Below are 20,923 nucleotides of genomic sequence, written 5' to 3' on the forward strand. Positions count from 1 at the left end.
GAAGCTTACCACATAAGATTTTTTTGCAGTGGGTGGAGCTATGGTTTAGTTTCCCATCTCACCCTGCCCAGCACCTTATAGCTACTCGTGAATTATCAATAATAGTGTATATATATATAAATATATATAATATTTAATTAATTAATTAATGTGAGGCAGTTAAATACAAATAAATGTTCTTGGTAAATAAGAGCAATTTCACCCATATTACACCTGTTAAACCCTAGATCAGGTTTCAGTTGATTTACGACGACGCACTGACGTTCAGACCATCTGAGAAAAAATATATTTGATTAAAAGGAGTCCACACCAGTCCAATTAAAAGGAGTCCACACCAGTTCGAATATGAAGACTAGTTTTTTTTTTTAAATACAACAGAACATTAAATGTAATAAATGAAAATATTTTTACGTGTGAAAAAATTATTTTGGTGTTTGTCACACCATTTAGTGGGACCGCTAAGTCTGCATTACAAAGCTGCTTCAACAAGATCTGTTTTTACACCCAGACTCATGCCTCCTACTTCGTAAGAAAGTGCAGGCTGCTGAAGCTTGGGGCGTAAAGCGCAGCAACATGTCGCCATACGCTGATACAGTTGAGTAACGCAGTTAGCGCTCTAGTTTTTCGTTAGAGCTGCAAAGTGTTCTCTGACTGTGTGAGCTAATCCTCTTCGCATGCCGTTACGGAGAGGTATATTCTGGCCAGTAAGAAAGAGTCTGAGTCGGAAGTAGGTGGGCGAATGGTCCAGGGGCGTGGGAAACATGGCGAGCCTGTGGATGGGAGATGTGAGTAACTAGTTTATACCTTTTCTTGTGCCGCTTTCTTTATGGGATTCAAAGACTGGTACGCCACCATTAACTCTAACGTGCATGCTGCACTTTGCCCACGCCGCAGACCTCCAAAAAGGAATCCCTGACTGCAGCCCCAGTTCCAACGGTACCCACGTAGTGCATTTCTACGCACAGCACCTCAATGTACGCACCCAATACATCCCCGTACTGCCCTCTTCTCCACAGTGCCTTCTTTCTCCACTCCCCGAGCCCCTGTGTTCTAACCAGTGGTCGAAGTGGGGGGAAAAAAGTAGGGAAACTGTGGGCGGAGAATCAGAGGGCGGGAAAAACCCAAGGATTGGATCAGTGGCTGGAGCCAGAGGTGTGGCCAGAATGCGCAAATATCCAATTTTTAGTGTTTATTTGGCATTTCACTGCCCAGTTAAATCAACCAATGGATACACGAACACGAACGATTATTTAAGGTTATAACGAGTTATTGACATTAAAATACATTCCCAAAATTGTTTGAAGCTCAAACGTATCAAAAGTTAATGAAAAAAGTAACTTGTGTTGCCGCGAAGTGGAGGGCACCTTGCAAAGGTTGACTGATCACCTTTCTCACTGCAGCATGTGTATGTTACACTGGTACAAATAAGCATACATGCCAACATTTCAGAAGAGCAAAGTGGGAGATTCTTTAAAATAAATCGGGAGAACGGGGCCTTGAATTGGGTTACTGTCATGTATGGGCTTTGGAAGTGTGCTGCTGCAGGATCGGACATTTAAAACGCAAATGCACGTTTTTTTCTTACCTTTCAGAAGCATGGAGCGCAATGGCAGGCAGAGAGAGGGTGATGCAAGTGTTCTGCACTCACTGGCCTGGCAGGTTGCTGGCAGTGCATATACCAATACCCTCCCCCCCCCCCACCCACCCGTGTGGCAGCCCAGGTACACACACAGCCGCCCCCTGTGTACTTCACAGGTCTTTTAAAGACCATTCGCTTGCTAATGGGGCTTTGTTGGGTTTTCACCCCTTCTAGAGCCCCTGCATCTCCACTCTGACTATTGCTGGAAGAATTAGCATGTTACACAATACCAAGCCCTGTCCGCTGAAACCCCGAGGAATCGGGTTTTTGCTTGCAGGAGTCGGGAGGCGGGAGACTAGCCTTGAAATCGGTAGTCTCCCGCCGGAATCGGGAGGGTTGGCATGTCTGAATAAGGCAAAATCTTTCCAGGGACTGTTAGCATGTGTACAAATGTCAAAATAATAAAATATATGAAAATATACTGTATTACGCTGCAGCCTTTTTTTAAATGCATATCTTTTTTTTAATATAAACTTTTTATTAAATCAAGTCACAGAGTTGTCATTATAGAATCATAGTACATGTCAATAAAGAGGTACAGTGTACACACAATCACGTTACAAATGCATAATTTAGTCAACACTGCGGCATAATTTTGTCCTCCTTTGCTGTCCGGAATTCCTTAAAAATTTCAGAATAAATCGAAATACTTCATCGGACCTTTGCATACATTTTAACTGAAAAAAATAGAATAAACAGGCATGGGGTACTTGGCTAATTTGCCAAAAGTGAGAGTGCGCTCTAAATGAGTAAACTTCAATGGGTCTGTCAAAATGAGTGTGTTTGAGCATTTGTGGGGGCATACTGCAGTTTCTAGAAGGGGTTTCAAGCAACAGTTATTTTAATTTTTGCTCTTGTGCCTGTTTCATTGTAATGGTTGATGTATGATTTTTCCACAGCTTGAGCCATACATGGATGAGGCATTTGTGACCAGGGCCTTTGCCACTATGGGCGAGCTCGTTCAGAGCGTGAAAATTATAAGAAACCGAGTTACTGGGTGAGTACTTTGTGTAGGCACCTCTTTCTAGTAGTCCTGTGTTTCAGTTCCTGTATGCCTATTGTTGAAAAGATTATCCCCATCGTCCCCAAACTCAGATTTTTTTTTAGGTCTCGGCTAGCGTTTCAGCGCATGCGCTGCTCGCTCGGCGAGATTTATTGTTAACAAGGACTTTCAGAAGAGGGCTTTAAGCCCCGCCCCTCACTTCCATTGGCTGGTGTCACCGTTTACGCTAAACGGTGGCCTGCCATTGGAAATGAGGGTTTTGGTTCACGCACTTTCGCCTCCAGTCCAGACTCGGTCACCTGCTTTGTTGATGTCGCAAAGCACTTTCTTATCTTTATGGGGCCATGTGTTTCTAATTAGAAACACATGGCCCCATAAAGACAAGAGATCGATGCTCGTTGGGACTGGCAGCGGCAGGTCGGAAACTGAGCTGCAGGGTCCTTGTGTATGCATAGCTTTGTTCCAGTGGCACACGCTCGGTGTTCCGCCACTCCGATTCGAGGTAAGAGCCAGCCTTTTGTTGTGGGAAAATATGTGGCCGGATCGCAGCACATCTGGGAGACAGATGCGAATGTCTGATGGATTCTGTAAAACATAGATGAAAGACCGATATAGGGACATGGGCTATTTCTGGACGGAATCCTGGAGCTGATGCAATTCGTTTTAATGTTCTTCTTTTGTGTCGGTGAGGGTCGTGCGCGAGAGAAGCACAGAGGGTATTACGGGCTTGTAGTTGTGCTTGGAAAGTGGGCGCTACTATTTCTGTAGTCTCGTAGAGGAGCCGAAAAGAGCGACCTGCACAATCCCCGACTTCACCTGGCCCGTTCACGGGGGCGGCAGGTAGAACCCTCCAGACCTTCCCTGCTGGTTTCCATCAGGGGTGACCGCATAGTCCTTCCTGTGGTGTACTTCTATTCCTTCCCGTGGTGTATTAGACCTCGCTATGAAATGCCTATGTGAGGAGTCAGATTTTCAGAGAGCGAAACAGTTATCCATCTATTGGGTGAACGTAAAACCAGAAAACTGGATCTATTCCTGTTATACCGCTTGGCTGAATTGTGTGGTCCTTGGCAAACAATTTTGCACCAAGCTTCCCTTTCTTTTTTCTTTTACCATATTTGAAAGTGCCTTCAAATACAGAGGTTCAGGATGAGCACTGTACAAATCTTCTTATGTTGATTTAATAGACAATGTTGCTCCATCTATAACAGATGGTTTAAGAGTTTTCCCCAGATAAAAACTGACTGCGTGGTAAAAACAAAATGTGCAATGTCTCGTGCTTCCTCCAGCATACAATTGCATTTGTTGATTAGTAAAAATAATCCTTAATTTCTTTATCAAAGTCCCATTTCCGAACATCAGTCCTTTCTGTTTCAACATTGTTATTGCCCCACTGCTGACACATCGCTGCTGAGACGCCGCTGCTGACACACCGCTGACACCCTGCTGCTGACACCACAGCTGACACCCTGCTGCTGACACCACAGCTGACACCCTGCTGCTGACACCACTGCTGACACACCGCTGCAGGCCCACCGCTGCAGGCCCACCGCTGCAGGCACACCGCTGCAGGCACACCGCTGCAGGCACACCGCTGCAGGCACACCGCTGCTGACACGTTAAGCCATTTGCTTTGCTTTACAATACCATTAGCAAAGCAAATGGCTTTAACTTAATCAAAGGCGAGACCTATTGCATTTTCAATGCTTGTTTGACATTGCCTCTATTTCAATCATGAAATCGCTGGTGGGGTGTGATCCATATAGTGTGTAGTTCCTATAGTTATCTGAAGTCTTTTGTGACCCGATTTAATATTTTTAGCCGCATCCCTCCTGTGCAGTGTTTCTACTGTTTTCCATTTGAAAATCTAGCCATAAAGGGATCCATTTCCACTTTAAGGCATGCATTTAAAATTTCTGTTTGTCCCATTTAATTCAAAAAATGTATTTTCCTTCATAATTCAGGTGCAGCAAACTTTGTTTTGCCAAAATAGGTTGATTGCAAAGTATTCAAATATGTGAATGGCAAACTCGACGTGCACGTTTGCAGTTTAAACTTGTACTTTTTCCACAGTTATTTGATAAAGTAGTGATGAGTAAATGTTATTATTTCAGATATCTAATCAAGAATTCAAATTTTCTTTTCTTTCGTGTAGGATTCTAGCAGGCTATTGCTTTATAGAGTTTACTGATCAGGAGAAAGCAGCTAGATGTTTGCATAAACTAAACACAAAACTTATTCCAGGATCCCGGCCGGTGAGTAAGAGTTTGTTCACTTTCTGCCTAATAAGAAATGGGGAATCTGCTTTTAATCAGCTTGTGTCTACCAGCAGATTGCAGTTCTGGGTTGGTGCACTGTAAGTAACTTTTAAACAAGGCCCGCCTGCTCTTCCAGCCATTGTGTCTCAAAAGGTTAAGTAAACCCTCTGCTTTTGTGAGGTCCTCAGAAGTCTGCGAGCCTGTAGAAAACTTAACTACATGTTATTAATAGCATTCTTTCATATATATTGGTTAGGTTAGTTTGTGAACAATATGAATGTATGGATTAGGGTAGTCAATTCCTGGTTGAATAACAAAAAATGTGTTACAAGTTAATGAAGGATAAAAGAGCAAGGGCTGTGTTACTGGTGAAGCGGAAAAGAACTGTGTGTGCTTGATGGCAGGGAGAAGTGTGAGGCATTGTTTAGGTATGAGGAGGTAGAAAAGCAGTTGTAGGGTTTAGAGCAAAAAGTATGCCGTGTATGAGAGTAGCGTGATATTTAAAGTAAGTATAATAAGTAAAAAAATCTTTTTTTTAACCGTTGTGCAACTAAAGAGAAAGGGGCTAATTTGAGGCAGATGTGAACAATATGTACAGGCTTTGTGTAGTAACTCAAAGTGAGATAGCCAATGGATAAAGTGGGCTGATCTATTGCCCTACAGTGTGCTGCGCAGAAGCAAAATGTGAATAACCGTTTAAAACAACAAGCGATGAAACCCACTTGCCAAAAGTCCCTCTATGAATGTAAATGTTGTATAATGGTGTGGCAAAAATAACAGTCTGACGAGACAGCTAAAGTTGTTTCCAGACCTAAAAAGCGAATTGAAATTCCTGAGAACTTGGGAAAATAAGTTAGGGATTCGAATTGATTTTTATTTATTTTTTACATATTTTTGTTTTCATTTTTCTTTATACACAGTTTAGCCATTGTTGCAATTACATGATATCAGTTCGTAGGTTACATTGTTCTCAATCTTGAACACATGAGCATTCGGTTTTCCTCATCAGTTCCCATTTTGTCTTGTATCTTTTTACATTGTCAAGTTAATCGTGTTATTTTATGTTACTCTAGCAGTGAAACATCAGCAAACATTGGGGTCAACAACAATAATTCTATTTAGCTTTGTGCCACTAGTGTCTGTGCCTGATTTAAACCTAATATGCGCTCTTCAGTTGATCTTTTGTTCATCTCTTCAGGGACTCTTCTTTTCTCGCCTTATGATATTAGCCAATCGTTTGTGGAACTTCAAAAAGTTTCTTCCGACTTATCATTGTTTATAGGTCTATTTCTTCTTATTGCTGTGAATTACTTCTGGTCAGGGTTCTTCCTTTATTCTGTGAAATTATAGTATTTTCTCATCCCATACCTGTGGTGCATCTGTGTTTACTTCATTCACCGGGACCGCAGTGACAACTTCGGACACACCTCGGCGTGATATGTAACCTATGAAAAGATTTACTGCCTTGAGAAAGCCCTTGGTTAACTAGGCCCCACGGGCGAAACGCGTGTCAGCTGTATTTTCTTCCTTTGTTTGTTTGTGAACCTATTCACCTAAGTTAAATAAAAGAACTACAAACTAAAAGATACATATTGGACGGTATCGTTTTTGAACATTACAAATAGGAGCGCAACTTTCTTTCTCTAAAACCCCGACGGTTTATCATAGGTGTAGTCCAGCTGGCTACTACATTAGACTTACAAACAGCATTTTGGGGAGTATGTGGCTAGTGGTGAATCTATTTGTCTGTTGTGGTTTCAATAGTATTTGAACACTTTAATTAATCTTGGGAGTTCATTCCTGCAGTTCTCTTTTGTACCAGGAGGGTGGTCATTCTACTAACTTCAGAGCATAGTGTTAGGTATTCCTCCTCAGCAAACGGAGTCTCTTCTAGCCTCCTGGATAGCCAATTTCCTGTACTGCTATATAATAAAGTTTGAGGTCCAGTACTCCCAGTCCTATTTCATCTGGGTGCAAAATGCTACCCTGTAGCACTCTCTTCTCTAGAGTAGGTCTACTATAAGAGAGTTGTCTTTGCAAAGGGATGCTGCTAAAGCAGAGGTATATTGACATGGTAGTATAAAGGTTGTGGTAGTATCATAATTTTAGTTAAGGAAAGTCTGCCTTGAACGTAAACTGGCTGAGTTTTCCAGAACTGCGCTGACCCTTTTATCCCTCTTATGGCCCTTCCAGCTATCCATCAATGATATTCAGTATATTTGGATTCTGAGCTAATAGAATGTGTCTCTGGTCAAAAGAATGCATGTTCTGGATGAAAGTCTGCATAAATAGGAAAAACAAATGCTTTTCTGTCAGATCACTCACAGTTTGGCAATTCTTCCAAGATGGTTCAGCATATCAGTTGATGGTCTCGAACCACTCTCAAGATCTCTAATATATAATAGGATGTTATCCACTTACAATTATATTACCTGTCCACATCTTAGGGATCAAACTTGATAATGAACATTGGATGGTTATAATTCACAGACCCAATGGCTTTGAAACCCCAAATGGCACTAAGCACTATACAAGGTAATCCACAGATGGCATCATTCACTGAAGCTCCTTCACTTCGTAGACCAGGCACATTGAGAAACATTCTGGCAAAAGTGTGAATCCAAGGAGGAAATCACTCATTCATTGGTCAAAGTCACTGTTATATCGTTCCCATAGGAAAATTCTTTGGAAACTTAAGCATCTCACTGACGCCATGGGTACCCAAACCTCCCAGAGGTCATACTCTTGGGCATGCTGTCATAAAAGAAGTGCCCTCCTCCATTAAATAAATTAGGGATAACGATCACATATGTAGTTAGCAGTGAAACAGGCCTTACACGCGCGATGGCAAGAGTACCTCACTTCTCCCTACAGCTCTGAGCCTGACTGTGGGGGTGGGGAATGGCCCGCAACCAATAACACGACAACTTAAAAAGAGAGAATTATCCTTATACCTGGTATTTTGGCACACTGACATGGGGGAGGGTGTATATGCATATGGGAGTGCTGACGGACAACAAATTGCTAGTTGGTTGTGGTTTAGCTTAGGTTATGCATTGGTTCATAGCAGCTGGATATGACTGTCGGCACGATGATAATTGATGACGGTAATTGTGACTGTGTAAAGCAATAAAAATTGTTTTTGCACAAAAAAAAGCAGTGAAACAGGCCTTTTTAGGTCTCGCCTGAGGCAGCGCATGCGTTGCTCTGGCGAGACTTGGAGACTTTTAGTTACTGGGCTTCAAAAAGCCGACCACAGCTTTTTGTGAGGCATAGAGCGTACGGTTACGCGCACAAGCGTGCGCGCCTCGCTCCGCCTCTCCGTCTTGCTCGCGCTTCACTAGTTGGTAGGTGCAGCTGGATCTCTGGGCCTATTAGTGAGGTTGCCAAGGCCTTTGTCGCCGAGTTTTCTTAAACTTTCTTGTTCTCCTTCGCTTTGAAAACAGCAGCTGACTTTGGAATGCAGCCTGATAAAACCCTGATTGTGTTCTGCTGACTGAACTAAACCACTTTATTTTGCTGCGCCTTCCTGATTGGTTTGCTTTTATCAGTGTGGTATATGTGATCATTATGTCCAAAGTAACAACTTGTCTATTATTCAGGAGCCCGCAATCTGGCATATCTTGTTGTCAGTTAACAGTAATCCCGTTGCAGGGCTCTCATTTGATAAAACAAGCGTCGGTCTTGCAGTGAGTGTGGCATGTTGGTCATTAAACCAAAACTGACTTGCTGAAATGATCGCGCATTTTGTGCTGAAGCTTAACAGACAGGAGATGTGCACGCGTACGGTACGCGTCTTTATCACAAGTCCTGCTCGCACCATACACGTACACATGTCCTGTCCAGGCGCGGCGTCCAGCATGCCTCCCGCTCAAGCCCACTCACCGGCTCTTGTGGGGACTCTGCGCTGCTCCCAAGCTGGTCTCCTCAATGGCAGGGGGGACTTGCCTCTTCACCCGGTCACTGGCGCAGCAACACACGGGGCTCCGTCTTGCTCACAGGAGCCCCGCCTGAAATCTTGCTCCGGCCGCACCATGTGGCATTCACGAAGGCGGGGTGGGCTACCGCCGGACTTCCCTCTATGGGGTGGGCTCCCGCCGGATTCCCTCTGCGGGGTGGGCTCCCGCCGGATTCCCTCTGCGGGGTGGGCTCCCACCTCGCTTCTCCAACACACGGGGCTCCATCAGCTCACGGGAGCCCCGGAGACTTCCGGCCGCGCGCTCCATGCCCCGCCCATGCCCCACGCAACTGACGTCGTCGCAAGCCGTAAGCAGTTTCGCTTTCTTAATGCGCACTCACGCTCAGCTCGGAATGTCCTCAGTAGGTTAGAACTTTCCCTGTGCGTCTCGCGCTTGTTTTTTTATCTGGCATGGCTCTAAAAGTGATTTCGTTTGCAGGCTTGCTCTGTATCATTCCTTTCACTCAGTCACTCATGCACTCCCCCTATTAGGCGCTCACTCACTCTTGACCTATCCTACTTGGGCAGAGATCAAGCAAGCGTTGCACACCTTCCTCTTATAACAAAACTCCAGTGTTCTAGCTGTCCAAGTCTTATCCACTAGCCGTGACTGCAAGTACATATCTTAATGCCAACTAAACGATCAGTTCCTACATCCGGTGCACGGTGTGATCAAGACCACGTGCCAGCAGAGTCAACGTCACAATCACGTACTTGTGCATACATTTCCCAATCCCTCTTCACAATCAACGGTATTCAACAATGTGAGATAAACTGCTCTTCTTCCAGGGGACACGCGCGTGCGCGCCTCCTGTTCCGGTGTCTCTGTGGGGTAATTGTCCGGTAACGAAAACAACAACTTTAATACCGGTTTTACTCGTTTATTCGTTCTTTCAGTGACTGCTCAAAAGACAAACACTCTACACATTGAGCGCCAACAATTCGTGCCTCCTCCTTTAACTGCAAGCAGTAATTTCAGCCAAAAACCCTGGCCCTAGGCCATTTTATCATTTGGGCATCACATTAATTCTGCGGTCCAAGCTGCAGTCGCAGCTATTATCAAAAATCTATCCTACATGAAGTGGAGAGGCTTCTATAAAGATTGGGTGATTTTTTCCAAAAACTTTTTTTGCAGTTTTATATAGCGCAAACTTGACTTTAAGATGAGCACAAGGACACATTCATTTTTGTTAGGCATGGAGAGATTAAGTGATTTGTCCAGAATCACAGGATGTTGAGCTGACAACGAGGCTTGTACCTGGTTCCCCAGCTGCAAAGTCAGGAGCTCTGGCCTTAGGCCGCTTTCTCTATTTTTTGTCCTATTTTTAGATAGTCTATTGGATGCCTATAAATATACACAAATGCGTAAGTCGGTCTTGAATGCCCTCCATTTACTCAATAGTGACAAACATTAGGTATTAAACTGGTCACTGGTGTCTTTATAGTTTATAAAATAGTGCACGTTCAGCATTGTTATTTAGAAGTTTAACTTGAATAAGAAACTAATGGGTTCTTAAGCAAGTGGATTGTGGTAAAGCCTATAGATAACCAGTAAACACCAGTGAACAAGCATTGGCATAGCCAATAGGTCTCGCCTTTGGGACCTTATAAGTGTTTAGCCATGCAGCACATTATCCCGGCTGCTGTGCCCTCTAAGCTATCTCAGGAGGAGTGAAGCCTGGGAGTGGGGGACAGGGCAGTAACAGGCAAGCAGCAAGGAGGGTGAGGGGCAGGGCAGGCAACTTCAATTGGAAAGCAATGATTCAAGAGGGAGGACAAGCAGCGACAACGGGGAATCAACAAGTGAGGAGAGAAAATGAGGATTGGGGGGGAGCACTGAGGTGCGTTGAGTGAAAAAAGGGCTGTGAACCCAGGCAACACACAACAAAATGTAGACACCTAAATGACTAGGTTTGAATATTGAATTGCTGATTTTGAAATGTACCCTGGTGAGGACTTTTTTCATCCTATGCATTTATTTAAAATCACATCATCTCCCTGTGAGCTATCGGATTTGGTGTGTCGGTGCTTTACCTGATTAGTTGATTCATGTAGTACATGTCCATGGTCAAAGTTTGTTACCACTTTAAACTTTTGTGGTCACATTTTACACAATCATATTTACTGGGGAAATAGTTGTGAGCTTTGAGAAAGGCTTGGGAAGAGAAGGCGAGGACTGGGGTAAGTGTACAAGGTTCGTAGCAGTGTGGTAAGAAGTGTTACACACCAGCAACATAAAGAAATAATGCACGATTATGCAGGTAAAAATTGTTCACTGTCTGGGTGAACAGTAAACCCCCTTCTGTCCTCTATAAATTTCTTGAGCCCTTATAGTGCTTGTTGTGGTGCAGTAGACAGTACTGCCTGTCATATTAATGAATCAACTGCATTACACCAACAATCGGTAAAAAGGAAAACAGCAAGCCACTCATGTCAGCACACACCTATTTGCATAGAAAAACGTAGACACACACATAACACGCCCACAGACACAGAAAAACATACACACAGCGAAACATATAGAAATATTTAAATAGGCACACACACAAACAAGACACAAAAACGCAGAGGCATGAGCATATACAACCAAATACACAGACACACAGAAAGAGGGAAATTTATATATATATATATATATATATATATATATATATATATATATGTGTATATATATATTTTTTTTTTAAAGTCCCAGTGTAAATGTTCAATGCAGTCAATGAACACACATTAAATATATTCACTTGGTTTATATTCTATGGGTACTGTTCCTCTTGCAAGTGGAATATATGTGAGGGGCGCCTTCACCCTTTGGGGTTGTGTCAACGATATAAAACTACTAATATATGAGGTAATGCCCAAGACTTTAAGTGGGATGAAAAAACTGGGGAGGGTCTCTCAAGGGTGCGTGGCCAATGTAATAAAGGGTGTGGCTTAAAACACATAAGCTAAAAATCAGTGCTTAGGATAGTGTGCCGCCCCACTTGTATTTTGCTGTTTCTGTCATTGCGTCCAGATATATGATACAACAAGTAACATCATACCTACAGCAAGTAAGGACTATTGTTAGTGGCATAAGATAAATAAGCAGCAACTAAGGCTTGTATATAATATTGAAAAAGCTTCCACTTAAAGCCCTGGTGACACCACGACAATGTTGCTGCTCCTGAGTTTCAAAAAGAAGGGAAATCCAGAGAGAAAATGACTCTCTTTAAAGGATTTCCCTTCCCCCTAACAACGCTCACCTGGCATGAGGTCTTGAAGTAACCTCTTTACAGTGAGAAGCGAGCAGCGCATATCGAGGTGCCTGTTGTCACTGCAGTCCATGAAAAAAACAGACCACCTGTGCCAGGGCCCAAACAGAGCCCGATAGAGACCCGTTTCGAGGCCCCCTTTAAAAAAACTGCTGGTGCTCAGCACCAGTGAGACTCAGCCCACTTAAAGCCCTGGAATTGCCAGAGAAATAAATATTATTTGCTCTACGACAGTATTAACCCCTTCCCTCACACATAACATCGGTGCCTACTGACGAAGAACTCCAATTGAATGTTTCTCTTTTTCAAACGGGCAGTTTACCTTTCATGTTGTAAATGCCAGCTCCTAAGTCTTCCACAGTCTTCACCCCATGTCAATTTCAAGTGTTATCAAACAGAAAATGACTGCTGTCTCAGCAGTCTGCAATATAGCGGGTCCTGGCTGCTGCTTCTGTGTGCTGAACAGACACCTTTAATGGCAATTATGTATGTAAAAGACAAACATGGCGTCACGGCTGTCTCTTGTTGAAGGTTTGGTAGGAAATGGTAAAACACACATCATGAAGCTGACATTTTTTGTGCAATATGAAATGCGGCTTCCAGTGACGGAAAGCGCAAGAGAAGCTGCGTGACTCTTTCCTTTCAGAAATACATTAACACACTGCATGGAAGGGCTCTCGTGAGCTGGGGACGCTGGAGGCTGAGGAGAAGGGGAAGGCAGCTGTTATGTTCATGTTATATGATGAGCTCCACTGCAAACATACAATGACGGACGGAGTGGGCGGTCAAGCAGCAACGTTTTTACCTGTCTCTAAGTTGGCCGCCGTTCGTGACTCAGTCATCGTGCATGCATGTCCACTCTGGCTGTCCAGTTTGAGGTCCTGTGCGTGAGAGTGCCGGTGTTTAACATCTGTTTATGACGTTGACGTACTGAGGTAAAGGAAACAAGCTTACCTGACAAACACGCATGCTTTACCTATGCCTTTGTTTTATCCCACTACATGTTGTGCATAAGATTCGGCTATAGGTTAAACCAGCAAATGTGCAGATTAGCACAAGACTGACAGTCTTCTACGTAGAAGAAGGGGAAGGCCGGTGTGCGACGGCATTTGTGAGAGTGCACATAGTGCCGGCTGTGTTTTGTAGCGCTGACGTGGCAGCGCTCAGAGGCACTTGTATTCAGGGAGCTGCGCTGTAATCTGAGACTTGTCAGTCTGCTGAAAGGGCGAGTCACTTCTGTGGCACAAGCGTCCCACGGAGGAGAAATGAAAAGTTACGCTGAAGTGTGACTCGGAGCCAGGCGGTCATGCATTAAAAGTGACGGCTGTTACGAGCTCCATTGGGTGGGGGATAATTCTTAAATATGTTGACATTAATTCATTACATCCACTTTTCTGCTTGTTAAGCAATTCTGCCTCCTAGGAAGTGATGCTGCTCATGAATATTGAACAGCAGCTCCAATTCAGTTTCAGCTTACCCTTAGTGCTACTGGTGCAGAGCAAGTCGGTCTGTGACAGAGCTATGTGCACAAGGTGCCACTTGAGTCCTCTAGTAAAAAAGGGGGTGGTGATGGACGGAGCATCAGAACCAATCAAACACTCACACCCAGTCAACAGATCTGGGTTTGATCCATCACCGTTCTTTAGCCCACTCTGCCACACCAGTTCAGACATGGCCATATGCAAATCAGTCTGACCCTGTGCCTCATGGGAACAGTCCAGCCCGAACTGCCAAGCCATGCCTTCCCTGGACCCACCCCCTTTTGTATCGCTTTGTTCGCCATAAGTTGGCAGGGTATGCTCAGACGTGAGTCCCTTGCTCACTTTGCCACTGGATTCAAGCAAGCCTGGCTGAAGACGGCTGAAATGCCAGAAACCGGTCCTAGGAAGCTTGTTTCCGGTCCAGGGAAGGCATGGCTTGGCAGTTCGGGCTGGACTGTTCCCATGAGGCACAGGGTCAGACTGATTTGCATATGGCCATGTCTGAACTGGGGTGGCAGAGTGGGCTAAAGAACGGTGATGGATCAAACCCAGATCTGTTGACTGGGTGTGAGTGTTTGATGGGTTCTGATGCTCCGTTCATCACCACCCCCTTTTGTACCGCTTTGTTCGCCATAAGTTGGCAGGTTATGCTCAGACGGGAGTCCCTTGCTCACTTTGCCACTGGATTCAAGCAAGCCTGGCTGAAGACGGCTGAAATGCCAGAAACCGGTCCTAGGAAGCTTGTTTCCGGTCCAGGGAAGGCATGGCTTGGCAGTTCGGGCTGGACTGTTCCCATGAGGCACAGGGTCAGACTGATTTGCATATGGCCATGTCTGAACTGGGGTGGCAGAGTGGGCTAAAGAACGTGATGGATCAAACCCAGATCTGTTGACTGGGTGTGAGTGTTTGATTGGTTCTGATGCTCCGTCCATCACCACCCCCTTTTGTACCGCATTGTTTTCTCCACAGCGTGGCATGAATGTTCTTAGTTCATGTTTGAAAATTATAATTTCTACTAAATGCCTCAATAGTCTGATATCTTCTGACGTACTTAGGTGAAACACTACTGCATGTTAATGAAATACACTTTCTTGGTTTTTGAACAGAATTTATCATATCCTTAAATGTTTATTCCAAGATGACTTTAAGCATTAAGATGTTCCTAGAGAAAAGTTGCTTCTTTAAGGTTACTTTTAGTTCACATTTTAATAAATGCTTGCCCATTTAAACAGTAGCCTGGTGCTAGTTCACCAGGGGACCAGCATATAAAAGTCAGATGGGCCGCACTTTGAATCTCCCTGGTATTCAACAAGGAGCTTGCAGTCCGCCTTTTGCTTAACAGTATTTGGCTTAATTGTCACTTCTATTTGCTGCCTTCTTATTGACCAGTGCATTCTGGCTTCACTTCCTCCTCTTTCCACTGGAGCATGGACCAAGTACTTATTGATTAAGCTTGAATGCTTTCCTTCGGTTGATTGTGTTGTGATTAGAGTACTGCTTTTATTTTTTTCTTCCCCGTCATCCTTGTGGAACCTCTTGTCATTTGTAGCTATGTTTTACTATGCTACATGCACTTCAAAGAAGTTCTCTCCTCCTTTGAAATGGATTTCTATTGTGACAGGGCCCGCCAGTATATATTGTCCCAAAATAATCAAAGAAGTTTTAGAGTTGTAGTTTATTTGCAAGTTTTAGGTCTTGCCTGCAACAGCGCGCACACTCTTGCTGGTGAGTAATATTGTATGCAACATGGGTACTCACAAACATTTCCTCAGGGGCCATTACGTATGGTTGGTGGCATTCATGAAGGGTCATGGTGGTGTAAGGTGGGCATAAATGGAAGTGCGGAGTCTGCATCCTATGGCATAGACCCAGTGGGTACCCGCTTGAATACCACTATCATCATAGGGGTTACTTCAGTGTCTGACTCTATAGTCCGTTTAGGTGCGCCATGTCTCTGGCAGCCATGTGTGTGACGTCGTTGGTTACTATGGCAACGATAGGCCATTTATACCACATGCGCGTTCTCTGCCCAGCCTCTACCAGCTAACAAGCATTGGCATAGCCAATAGGTCTTGCCTTTGGGACCTTATAGTATTTAGTTATGCAGCCCAATATCCTTATTGCAACAACATTAACTGTTGCATGGCTAAACACTTCTATGGTCCCAAAGGCGAGACCTATTGGCTATGCCAATGCTTGTTTAATTATTGGGTACGTCACAAATGTCATCACCAGAAATATGTTTACAAGAAATATGCATGCTTACAGGGATGGAAATATTGGCATGCGATGCTCATGACGAGTAAAAATTATTTTGGCAAATGTGGAATATGGCCATTAACTACATAGCACAGATGCTTAGAGAGTTAACTTGCTCAAGAAGCTAATGAGTACTCAAGTAGTAGTACAGCCGCTACATAAAGTTCCAATGAAAGGACTCCAGGACAGACTCTTGTGGCACCTCCATGTCACAAAATAATCCCTAAAATTTGGGGTGTCCCCTGGGTTTCATACTGTCTCCAGTCCTCTTCAACCTCTGCTGGGGTACCTTGGGGGTTCATTCACAGATAACCGCATAAAAATTCACCAGTCTGCCCATGATACACAACTGTACCTGAAAGTCTCCTCTGCTCCAGTTATCCAATGGCACTGCCTCAATCTGTTCCAGACCTGTATGTCCAAAGCCTCCTTGAATCTTAACCCACCAGTCTTGTATTGGTTCCACCCATTTAGTCTATGATTCTTTGCTTATGACTACCCAGTTTTTGGACCTTTACTGTAGATGAGTCTCACTACCTGAGTCTCACTCACAGTAAATTAACGGTAATTGGTCTGAGCGTGTTAACTGCCAGTTCCCGCCTTCTAAGATTGCTGCGGTACAGCTAGGGTAAGGGGAACAGGGCCGGTCACTCGTAAACACGTGCAGGCTGTGCATACTAGACTGCCATTGTGCGCAGCCCAGTAATTGCAACCAGATAACCTGAGACAAAAGGGTCTTTGCAAGAAAAGGTGCTGCCCTGGGGTAGGCCTTATAATATTAGTGAGTATATTAATAGAAAGGTCAGAAAGGTTGACTGGAAAATCTGCAGTGCTTTCACTGTATTAGATATATAGGTGGAATCTGCGATAAAGTTCAGTTTGCCCCACTTAGGCCTACATAGTCCAACAAGATGTAAAACTAGGCTAAAACATGCACGCTGATTTTCAATTGCAGTTTTGAACACATTATACCAACGTCTCATGGTACTTCAAGAATTGTCATATTTCTGTGGCTCAGCTCATAATCAGATTTTAGGCCATTGTATCACCTACTGGGCCAGGTTAATTACTCACAAAAAAGAGCATTTATAAGTGATTGACTTAATTCCTGGGATAGCCAGGGGCCTGGGAAGTGTGAGCAGGGGGTTGCTTTGTTGGCAGGTAGCAGAGTGGCAGTACAAGATGCCCCCCAACCTGCTGGAGAGGAAATCGAGGAGCCAAGCGGAAGAGACGGCTGGTGCCATGAGCCATAAAGTACAGCTCCCCACTAAGTACTTACTTTTAGGAGCAAGGAGGTCTGTTGAAAATACTCCTGGTGGCTAGAGCTCGAGATTTGACACTAGAGCAGTGAAATAAGAGCGTGGCACTCCGCTGTAGTTCTTGAGATTACTCTGGGGTGGATCTTGGCCCAAGGGTCAGCACATCATTGCTTAACTATGTCCTTTTGAGGAAGAGGTGTGCGAGCTTCTGCTCCTGGGAGAGCCTCATAATGCCCTGTGTGGGTTTATTTGCCGATTTATTTTGCTTTGTAATGCCCCAAGGAAAATCAGGGGCATTACCAATGCTCTCTTAATGTGTTGATGGTGGGGTGAGGGCTGTAGAAGATGAAGCAGCCTACGTTTGAGTACTCCCAGAGCTGGGGACGGCAGGGACTCCTTGAGGTGTGTTCTATGGAGGCATTATGTGACATAGAGAGTGTAAAACAAAGATTTTAACACAAGTTTTAGTTGAATTAAAGTGCTTTAATTCAAATATTCTATTCTTGATGAACATTACAATGCTTATATTAATAATGAATGCATTTGAATATGGTTATTTATTCCATTGGTTTTAATGGCGATAGGAATTATGGTTATTGTTAATGTGGTGACACCCTGACAAAGCCAGTTGGCCTGCCTTATATATTTTCATGAGGTGACCCCCTTTTTTTTGTTTTTCGTTTTTTCCCCGAGTTTTATATAGCGCAAACTTGACCCGAAGGTACAGAACGCTTTACAAGAGCACCATGACACATTCATTTTTTATAGGCACTGGGAGATTAAGTAATTTGCCCAGAATCACAGGATGGTGAGCGTCCCTGCCGAGACTCAAACCCGGTTCCCCAGCGTCGAAGTCGCCCACTTTAGTCATAAGGTCACATCTTTTCCCCAACCTTGACAAAGCCAGTAGGCGTGCCTTTCATGTATTGGTGTGGTGATCCTTTAATAAAACCAATAGACCTGTCTTGTATATATTGAAGTGGTAACCTGTTGACAAAGCCAGTAGGACTGCTGTATGTATACGACACGCCCTCATAGTGTGATGCTACATCTGGTGAGCACTGTGATAATGGGATTCAGGAACTACAAAGGATGTATTACTACACGAGTGTCACCAAAAGTATTTCCATCTACCTGAAGTATATATTTGTATTTCAATGTGCAGTATTTAGTAGTGTGTTTAATAAATGTACATTTTCAAAGATAAAGCATTTATTGAGCTTTGTTTTGTGCCTGCAAATTGAGTTTGCTAGCCCACACCACGTCCCTGAACTAGGTTTTGGACTGCCCAGAGAGAGTCAAGTGTTAAAACTATGTACTTGGTTCTCAATAAAAAGACAATTGCACACTTATTACTTACACAGGCCTCACATCCCTTGCAAGTAATGTCCCAGTTTCTTACACCAGCCAAGACAGAATTCCTGCTATTTCCCAAGAACAACATGCAAGAAGTGGTACAAACCTGGCTCAATGACATGACCCTTGACTGTTTAGAACCTCGACTTTCACTGAATGCCAAGTTGCTTGGATTCACTTAGGACACCATCCTCACCCTCAAGGAGTACATTGCCAAAAAAACAAAGACGGCTTAGTACCAGCTATCTCTTCTAAAAAAACAAACGTGAAAATATATGTTGCCAAAAAGCGGCTTCAGAACTGCTATTCAAGTCTTCGTGTACTTGCATATGGATGGTGTTAACGCCCAGCCACAAAGCCTCCCAGTTTCCATACTGGTGCCTCTTAAGGGCTATTGATATACTTCAGTAAGTCACATCCTAGGCTAAGAGAAATATGATCACCCTCATCCTGATGGAACTCCATTGTCTCCTCTTGTCAGCCTGCGCCATCTTCAAAACCACCTGCATTGTATACAAAGCCATCATGACCAAATTATCTTGCAGACAAGCTCACCATCTATGCACTCATGGTCTGGAACAACATCCTTAAGGACTCGCAGTGCAGTAACATGCCACTCTTGGTGACTGTATGCTTGCGCCTTTCACCCTGTGCAGTGCTCCACCACCTTTTTGGCTAGTTACACGGTGTACAAATGCCACATAGCTACATACATACTTTCAGAGAAACAGTTCCTAATTTGAAGATCGTCCTGGCTAAGTAGTGTGGTATGATTAATGACTCCGGTCTTTTAGAGAGGAAGCATTGATTAGAGGTTTCGATTGTTTTCTTTTGAGTTATATTAATTGTATTGTGTTATTTGTGAAAATCAAATAAAATATTTTCAACTAAAACCGGAAAAGGACATATGTGCTTCCTGACTATGCCTCTGGGTTTATATCTTGAAGTTCTTTGAAATATAATGATGAGTATCTTGTCTGTAAAACCTTCATTGCAGTATTATGTACAGACCTTACATTTACAGATTTTTTAAATATGTTTTTGTATGGTAAGAGTACAGTGATCCATATGATGCAGACAATAGCACATGACAGGCTTTGTAGCTGTCTCATGTCACTTTCTCTTCACGGGTTGATTACTATTGACTCTGCTTAATTAATGGTGGCTGTATGGTGAAAATTGTGTGGATGTGAGTGTTTAAAAAAGTTCTTAAGTGCAGAGCATGTACACTGCAAACTTGACTCCGTGAGATGATGTCAGTGAGGAAGAGTGGAAATAGGTTCTTGCCTCAGATGCCACATTCTAAATCAATGAGACACTCCAGAAAGGATATTGTGAACATGACTGTTTTGGTGCGGGGTGCTGGAAGTCCTGTGGCATGCTCAATCTCCTAGTATTTGACAGCAGTTATTGCTGCCTGCTTTATGGTTTGCCCCTTAACATCATGGTTTCAACATCCTATTCTGCAAATGTCTAAACTAAGGCTCCCTTTAAGTCCACGTGCTTTCACCTCACCTATAATAAATTGTGTTTTGCACTATGTAATTTCTGAAGATATGAGTCTGCTTAAGCAGGCAGTTTGTGAGCGCTCTGTAAACCTGGCTCAGTAGAATGCGTAATAAAATAGTAAGACAAATATTTTTAATTCTTTTGTCTTTATTGATTTTTCCCTTTTTCTCTTAATTTTCATTAGACCAAGCGGTTTAACCTGAACTATGCCACATATGGAAAACCTCCAGAAAACAAGTAAGAGTTATTGAGCAGGGATCAGTCAGCCTTCTTATCTGAACAGTATTGTTGATTTTATTGTTGGATTTGTAGTTTTGTTTTTTAAATAACACCTTTTATTGACATTTTTCGGATCGATGCCATTGAAATTACAGGCATTACAAGTGTTTTTCTTTTTTTGTCACTAAACTATAATAGCAAAGAACAGTAATCCAGTATTGATGCCGATTCTTAGCACCTCCCCTCCAACACCCTTTACCCTCTCTACCTTAGTGGTGTTTCTCTCCTGCTCGAAACAGTGTCACTCCCCAGATCAGTGATTTTGATCCCCAAAACTCTTGATTGCTTCATCCAACCATCCGGATACGGAGTCTGTCTGTTCTAGACAAATCCCCCAGTAGTCTGCCCATGCCTGCCATATCTTAGCATATTTCCTGGGACATCCCTGGCTATATATTCCGGTTTCCCTAAGATCATGCAATCACCCAGTCCCTATTACCATTCCTTAAATGCTGGGTGCTCTGTGTTTTTCCATCTGCGTGCCACATTCTTTGGCTGGCTACCATTAGTCTCAAGTATGGAAGGGCCGTTTCGTACCTGTCACTATCTAGTTCGTCACTCTTATGTAGAAGTACAAGTGTAGGGTCTGGTAGGTTCCACCCCAAAACAGCACTTAAGCAGGTCAGGACTCCCTCCCATTTTGATGTCAGTGTAAAACACTGTGTGAAGAA

General features: G+C 43.6%; 1 protein-coding gene across 2 annotated transcripts in view; it reads left to right on the forward strand.

Annotated features, from left to right (window-relative positions):
* Window positions 1–629: 629 nt before the first annotated feature.
* Window positions 630–20,923, forward strand: part of TRNAU1AP (tRNA selenocysteine 1 associated protein 1) — a 203,773-nt gene continuing 183,479 nt past the window's right edge. Inside the window, exons 1-4 of one of the 2 annotated variants that reach the window (XM_085647623.1) lie at window positions 630–785; window positions 2,539–2,636; window positions 4,798–4,897; window positions 20,158–20,210. In XM_085647623.1, the coding sequence (XP_085503749.1) occupies window positions 762–785; window positions 2,539–2,636; window positions 4,798–4,897; window positions 20,158–20,210 (275 nt within the window). In that variant the 5' untranslated portion in view covers window positions 630–761. The remainder of the gene's footprint in view (window positions 786–2,538; window positions 2,637–4,797; window positions 4,898–20,157; window positions 20,211–20,923) is intronic. The other variant, XM_085647624.1, reaches the window with a different exon arrangement.

The sequence above is a fragment of the Triturus cristatus genome, chromosome 3_2 (genome assembly GCF_964204655.1).
Source record: "Triturus cristatus chromosome 3_2, aTriCri1.1, whole genome shotgun sequence".
Taxonomy (NCBI): Eukaryota; Metazoa; Chordata; class Amphibia; order Caudata; family Salamandridae; genus Triturus; species Triturus cristatus.